General features: G+C 39.7%; 1 protein-coding gene across 1 annotated transcript in view; it reads right to left on the reverse strand.

Moving 5' to 3' along the window:
- The window catches only part of LOC107758756 (troponin I, fast skeletal muscle-like), a 9,808-nt gene extending 2,675 nt beyond the window's left edge, over positions 1-7,133 (reverse strand). The window contains exons 1-4 of the mRNA XM_016576568.1: positions 7,038-7,133; positions 6,052-6,083; positions 5,915-5,951; positions 315-443 (exon numbers count right to left, since the gene is read on the reverse strand). Of these exons, the coding sequence (XP_016432054.1) occupies positions 315-443; positions 5,915-5,951; positions 6,052-6,059 (174 nt within the window). The 5' untranslated portion in view covers positions 6,060-6,083; positions 7,038-7,133. The remainder of the gene's footprint in view (positions 1-314; positions 444-5,914; positions 5,952-6,051; positions 6,084-7,037) is intronic.
- Between the last annotated feature and the right edge of the window lie 886 nt (positions 7,134-8,019).

Raw genomic sequence — 8,019 nt, forward strand, 5'->3', positions numbered from 1 at the left:
TTTCAAAATATATACTGTATGTGTGTGTTTTTATATATACATAATAAATATACACAGTACACATACATGTATTATGTAAACAAAAACTTTTGTGTTTTGGATGCGATTAATCGTTTGACACAGCACTAATATATATATATATATATAGAGAGAGAGAGAGAGAGAGAGAGAGAGAGAACATATTAAAAATAATTAAACAAAATGTCCATCTTCCTGGTGAAAATGTATACAAATAAATATCTATGTGACATAGATGTGCTAAGGACTTTTAATTGCTTTAGTCTTCTGAACAGATGGTGAATGAGGAAACAGACCTGCAGTTCCTGTATAGATCCGGGCATGGACAGAGGAGGGCAGTTTTCTGACAGGTATTTCTCCTTATCTACCTTAACCTGAGCGACTTCTTTCGCCATAATGCCCTTCGCAATGCCGAGCACCAAACTCTGTGGGCAAATACATAATTTGGACCCTGAATCTCATAAAACACCAATACAGTGTTGCTTACAGCAATAAACACATACTGACAAAAACAGAAGCAGTCGGTGAAAAAACACTATTAATCACGCCAGATGCAGATGGTATTAAACGGAGGGTCATTCTCCTCCTGCAGAGCATTTGATTGGACAAAGCCATATATTTTTTGCTCTGTATTTGTAGAAGAGTAAAACTCAAAAGTAAAATTGAAATGTATATGGTGAAAGTTTATTTAATTAACATTCAGGAGCTAATAGGTAAAATAATGCAAACAGACATCAACTAAAAGCCACAAAGGTCAAATATTATTTTGATGTTGTTATTAATAATTACATTGTTATATTGTATTATATTTATATTTGAAAAGCCACAAGTCAAATATTAATTTAATGTGGTCTTTAATTATATTATATTTAGCATTTTAGTGCTACATTAAAAAATAAAAAATAAAATCTAAGATTACTAGATTACTAGATTAAGGTCATAATATTTTGAGAAAAAGTAAAAATTATAAGAATAAAGTCAAAATTATGAGAATAAAGTCAAAATATTTTGAGAATAAAGTCAAAATTCTGAGAATTTAGTCGTAGCAATTACGAGATTAAAGTTATAATATTTTGAGAGTATAGCCTATTGTGCATAGCACCGGGAGAAATTCCGGCGGCCTGTCAACTGATTTCAATATATGTTGGATTATTAGCAGAAATCATACTATGTGTCATATACTCTCAGAGACAGTATGCTTGCAATATAATAATATATAATATTTCCCATTTCATCGAATGCATTCATTATTTGTAGTGAGGCAGCCCCCAATAATAGCAATAATATTTACACTTTTGGTACTTTTAATATAAAACAAAGTATCAGCTTTCAAATTCTGTCAGTTTTATAGCGAAATGCAAACAATGTCTTAAAATAATGTTTTTTAAGATCTTTAATGTGGTGTGACAGATTGCTGTATTCGCCTCATCTTTTCGATTACAATGAGACATTTGTTTCATTAAATTCAAATTTTGATTTAATACATATATTATTATATTTATTATATTATATTATATTATATTATATTATATATTATATTATATTATATTATATTACTGTCACACCCCTGGACTGTCTTTGTTGTGTTTTCCCTCCCCATGTGTGTCACGAATCCGGTCCATGAACTTCCGTCTGCTAGCCATCAGAGGTCACCCTTTCCATTTTCATTGACTCTCGCACTACACACTGTTGCATATCACCCCGGACTACATATCCCATCATTCATTGCACTGATTGCACACAGCACTGATTGCACACAGCTGTCATCAATCACACGTTCACTATTTAACACTCACTCAAACAACCATTCTCTGCCGAGTATTGTATGCGCTTATCGCCAGCAGTGATAGCTACTCTACAGAGCCCTCTTTAGCTTCCTAGCCCAGCCCAGCCTAGTCTTGCCTTGTCTGTTTTCTCGGTTTTTGATCTGTGCCTGTTTTTTCCTGGATTTATCCCTTTAGTCTCGCCCTTGTGATCCTGTTCGCCAATCGTTGACCTACGCTAGCCCTAGGACTATTCTTGTGTCTTGCCCGCCATATACCTGTTTGCCACCGTTCGACCCTGCCTGTGTTTCTGACCTCCTCTCATGTTAATAAAGCTTGCATATGGATCCGCATGTCTCACGTCTTGTCAGCCCCGTTACAATGTGCTCCGTGATCCAGTTTCTCCCTCTCATTGATGGTTCATTTGATTCAGGTGTCTCTTGTTGGTTAGTTTTAATTACCCCATGTATTTAAGTCTCAGCCATTGCGTACTGTCTTTGTTGGGTCTACATGTTGGATTACGTGTGTTTACTAGTGATGGCGAGATGAAGCCTCATGAAGCATTGAAGCTTTTCATCCAAGTGGTTCACAAAAGGGTTCATTTGCTCACAATACCACCTGGTGGCCAAAGAGTGCAAAACAAGCAGATACATTACAGATGACCTGATGTGATCTATGATTACACAGAAATAACGGTGAAGAAAAAAATCAATTTCCACATAGACTAATCCAATATTATTCTGGAAAGTGGCTGAGTTTAACAGGGCAGAGGACTGTGAATTTACAAGATTCAAACCGCTCAAACCGCTCTGTTATGCTAAATTTTTAAGGGTTACCAGTGTGGTGAAGATTGGAGCTTATACTGTAGGTTGAAGGTGCGATAACTCCAATTATTTTGATAGAAACGTAAATATTAAGCTCATTTTACTTGGATTTACTCCCCATCAACATGCCTTAAGTATGGATGCTGCTTTATATATTTATATACTAACTATTAATAAGCAGCAAATTAGTTTGAGGCAAACGTTGTAGTTAATGGTTTGTTAATAGCGAGAATTGGACCTTAAAATAAAGTGTGACTAAGGAAACATTTGGTATGTAAGCATGTACCTTTTTAAGCTGGTGATCCAAGGTACACTATGCAGTTCTGGGCTCTCTGTTGCCATCTGTGGTTGAAGCATAAAACTGCAATTGGAGGATCTGCGTTTTAGGATCTGTATGTTAGCTGTGTTTTGGCACTTTTGTTTAGCGTAGATGAATCCGATGTTTTGAAGGATACCTTGCTGTCCATGATCAGCATATCAGAGATGATTGGCTAACTTAACCAAGGTCACTCGCCTTATGTTTTGAATACAAATCAAGTAAATATTATTTGTATAGTACTTTGCCCATAACACATTGTTTCAAAGCAGCATTACAGTAAATCATGATGCTACATAGTTGCATTTAGCAGATTAGAGCTGGCAGATAATAGGTAATATAGTATATTTTGCATTGATATTGTCACGAATCCGGTCCATGAACTTCCGTCTGCTAGCCATCAGAGGTCACCCTTTCCATTTTCATTGACTCTCGCACTACACACTGTTGCATATCACCCCGGACTACATATCCCATCATTCATTGCACTGATTGCACACAGCACTGATTGCACACAGCTGTTTCATATCACTCACTCACTATATAACACTCACTCAAACAACCATTCTCTGCCGAGTATTGTATGCGCTTATCGCCAGCAGTGATAGCTACTCTACAGAGCCCTCTTTAGCTTCCTAGCCCAGCCTAGTCTTGCCTTGTCTGTTTTCTCGGTTTTTGATCTGTGCCTGTTTTCCTGGATTTATCCCTTTAGTCTCGCCCTTGTGATCCTGTTCGCCAATCGTTGACCTACGCTAGCCCTAGGACTATTCTTGTGTCTTGCCCGCCATATACCTGTTTGCCACCGTTCGACCCTGCCTGTGTTTCTGACCTCCTCTCATGTTAATAAAGCTTGCATATGGATCCGCATGTCTCACGTCTTGTCAGCCCCGTTACAATGTGCTCCGTGATCCAGTTTCTCCCTCTCATTGATGGTTCATTTGATTCAGGTGTCTCTTGTTGGTTAGTTTTAATTACCCCATGTATTTAAGTCTCAGCCATTGCGTACTGTCTTTGTTGGGTCTACATGTTGGATTACGTGTGTTTACTAGTGATGGCGAGATGAAGCCTCATGAAGCATTGAAGCTTTTCATCCAAGTGGTTCACAAAAGGGTTCATTTGCTCACAATACCACCTGGTGGCCAAAGAGTGCAAAACAAGCAGATACATTACAGATGACCTGATGTGATCTATGATTACACAGAAATAACGGTGAAGAAAAAAATCAATTTCCACATAGACTAATCTATATATATGAATTTAATGTGTATTTCATAATGATTGTATAACATAATATAACATAACTGTAATAATCGTATTGGCTTGAAATGAATGGGGCTATCAAATGTGTGTAAATCAAGTCTTTGCTCATAATAGGCAGGAGGGCCAATATTATTAGTCTAAAACTGGAAAGTGGCTGAGTTTAACAGGGCAGAGGACTGTGAATTTACAAGATTCAAACCGCTCCTGAACCAGTCTAGCCAAGCGAGGCTTCGGACGTCATCAATGACGTCATTGCTCTAAAGTGATACAAGCCTCGATTCGCGCGTTCTGAAAGCTGCCGGGATTTCTCGACACACGCGCCGAAGCCTCGGCACAGAACGTAACATCACTAGTGTTTACCCCTGTTCCTGATGTGGATTATCCCCTGTGTTTTCTTGATTAAAGACTGTTAATGCCACTTCTCGTCTCCATCGTTCCTTCCGACAGTGACCCGAACCTAATACAATTAGTTGCGTGTTTACCCCTGTTTTTTGTTTCCGAGTTTTTTTACAGTATTTTGTTTTCTGTTTTCCCCGTGTTTCCATGGATCCCCTCGCCGCTAAATTTACCTCCCTCGCCCATAAGGACCTGCCCCTCTTGGGGTATGCGGTTGAGTTCAGCCAGCTCGCCGTTTTAACGGCGTTCGATGACGCTGCGTTGAACTCACTGTTCTGATCGGGGCAAATTACCATCGCCCTGTCGACCTCCCAGACACCACTGGACTGAGCTGGAGGGGAGCAATCATCCGGTGTCTGGAGAGTGTCTACCCCCGATCTGGAACAAAGCCAGACCCAGAGCCCAGCCCACCTTCTACCCGCTGCGCGGAGCTCAAGCCCGAGCCCACCGTTGATGGAGAGCCCGAAACCGACGCAGCCGACGAGCCATCGCCGCATGGAGAGACAGAGCTGAGGATCACCACAGAGTCGGAGCTGCTCATGAAGTCAGTCCAGGTGCGAGAGCGGCAACAGAGCTCGCCACGAGGGAGAAAGCGGTGGACAGAGAGAACGCAGAGGGTGAGTAAGGATTTGGGGGAATGCATGGGGAATGTTCCCCATGTCTAGCCCAGAGAAAGTTCCTGTTCCCATGTCCAGCCCAGAGAGGGCTCCCGTTCCTGAGTTAAGCCCTGAAAGCCCGGAGGCTCACAAATGCCCGCCCGCCCTCCGGCCCGCTCCTGCCTCCTCCGCTGTCGTTTGGCAGCCCTTCTGCTCGCCCTCAGCCCACCATCAGTGCGGTGCGAGCTCCGCGGGTCTGCCATCCTCCATTGTCACAGTGGCTGCAGAATCCCTGGTCTCCGCCTCCAGCCTCTGAGACCCAGACTCCGCCTCGGCCCGTTGACCCTGTGGCTCCACCATGGCTCCTAGCTCCCTCTCCCTCTCATTGATGGTTCATTTGATTCAGGTGTGTCTTGTTGGTTAGTTATAATTACCCCATGTATTTAAGTCTCAGCCTTTGCGTTCTGTCTTTGTCGGGTCTACATGTTGGATTACATGTGTTTACCCCTGTTCCTGATGTGGATTATCCCCTGTGTTTCCTTGATTAAAGATTAAAGCCACTTTGCGTCTCCATCGTTCCTTCTGACAGCGTATCGTGACAATTATATTATATTATAAATTTATATTATATTATACTAAAGGCCACAAAGTCAGATACTGATTACATCGGGTCCTTAATACATATATTATATTATATTATATTATATTATATTAAAGACATCTGTGCATTATTTACTCTACCTTGAGATGGTGCCGGCGGCTCGATGTCATCTTTTTTCTGTCATGAGAGGATGAAGGAATTACAATTTAGCAAAACAAGAACAGATTCCCATTTGTTTGATATTAAATGTAAATAACTGATATATTCATATACTCACTCAGACATCTTGGCCACCTGTTTTCTTCACCCCTGTACAGAGAGCAAAACACAGCAAATACCTCAGGTCAAGAAACCACTTTGATATATTGACTTGGTATACATTACTAAGAGGTCCTTATGTAATATATGCATGTAGAGAGAATCATATGGCGGGCATCAGTATTCATTTGAATCATATAGAGTGGGCTATATTTTCTGCATTCCTAATTTGAAACCAGCACTTGGAAACATCTTGTAAGCGTGCCCACTGCGATCCGCCGGGAGGGGTGTGAATATCCCCCTCTGATATCCAGTATCCCAATCTCCCAATCTCCCTGCTTCTGGAAAAATCTATGCAGATGCCAACAATACAACCAATCTGAAACCCTGTCTGCAGACAGCTGCATAAATCACACAGATCAGATTTTGCTGTATCCAGAATTCTTACATAAATATAACAGACCCTTTCAAAGCAGTTCAAGAGATATCTAGGGGGGCCTTTCCATGAATACTGGGTGTTTTTAATGTGTTTTTTCACATATGTATTAATGCTATAATCAGAATGCATTAGAAATACAATTCTGTCCCCACCTGATTGGAATTTTAACAAACATATAATGCATTTAAAATGTCACTTTTGTGCCAAGCTCATTTTGGCAGTCCAACATGCATTGCAAGCTTTTCACCTGCCATATATCAGAATTCAGCAGCAAGAAAAGAAAATAAAGGTTTAAATAAGTTGTGCATAAAATCACATATATTGATTTAGTTTAAAAACTGTTAAAATCTTTTTTTTTAATCATAAAATGTGTAATTATTTTATAGTTTTGGATAGCTTTAAACTGCTTACAGAAATACATTTGTTATCAAATATATATAATATATATATTTAAAAAATCCATAAACATTCCATAATTTCCAAGTGTATAATACCCCAAAACGTCGAGCAACAAGAAAGAGGGACCAACTGGAATCATACTCTAAAAAGGCAGATGTTCTCCTCACCTATATGAGAAAGTTAGGCAGCCGTGCAGACCTGAAAGAAGAACGTCTGGAGGAAGCAGAGCAATAGCAGCAGAGCTGCGCTCAAGAACCGTATATAAGGCTGGCATCATCATACGACTCCCCTCTTTATGGTAAGGCACTAAACACAGTTTGTTTGCCAGGCCCTTGAAATATCCACTTCTAATGTCTGCCAATCAGACTGCTTAAAATAGACAAATGAGAAAGACAAAATTTCCAGATGTCGGTAAGATTAAACTAAGATGAAGAAGTGGGTCGAGGCGGATGTTGGATGTGATCTGATATGGGCCCCCAGGAGTCGTTCCTCTGCCAGATGAATTGATTAACATACAGGGTGTTGGAGAATAACACCTCTTTTTGTGTTTCTTGCATTTGCTGTTACTTTTTTGGTTATAACTAAGAAAAACCTTTAGTGATTTTTTTTTGGACAAGACAAGTAGTGGCTGAGCTGAACTTCTGCTTTGTAATGATCATGTTTTTATATGTTTAATTAATAGAAACCACTTATGTATTGTGTTTCAAAGAGGTGCTCCCCCCTGCTTCGACTTAATATGATCCTGCATAGTCAGCAGTGCTGACTAATAAGCATAAGATCATTTACAAATACTTACACAGTTGTTAAGCTGGTAGTGTACTATTTTCAGACACTCCTCAGACGGCATCCTTGTGCTGCCAACAGGATATCATATATATATTATGCAATGCTTTAAGCTCTTATTTTGGTAAATTTACAATTGTGGGTTATTTTGAAGTTATTTTCAAACTCAATCTGTTAATATAGATGACAATAGCATCTTCGGGTTCTGCAGTTACATTTGAGTCACTTAAAAAAAAGGTTGGTTGTTTTAGGTCAACATTGGCAACCCATTTGACTTCTATAATGTGACATATTTCCCTTTGAAAATGGATATTTAATTAGAAAACATAGAATGGGGCTTGATTTTTTTCCTTCAAAACCTGACTG

Source organism: Sinocyclocheilus rhinocerous, unplaced genomic scaffold (genome assembly GCF_001515625.1).
Source record: "Sinocyclocheilus rhinocerous isolate Xijiao unplaced genomic scaffold, SAMN03320098_v1.1 scaffold954, whole genome shotgun sequence".
Classification (NCBI taxonomy): domain Eukaryota; kingdom Metazoa; phylum Chordata; class Actinopteri; order Cypriniformes; family Cyprinidae; genus Sinocyclocheilus; species Sinocyclocheilus rhinocerous.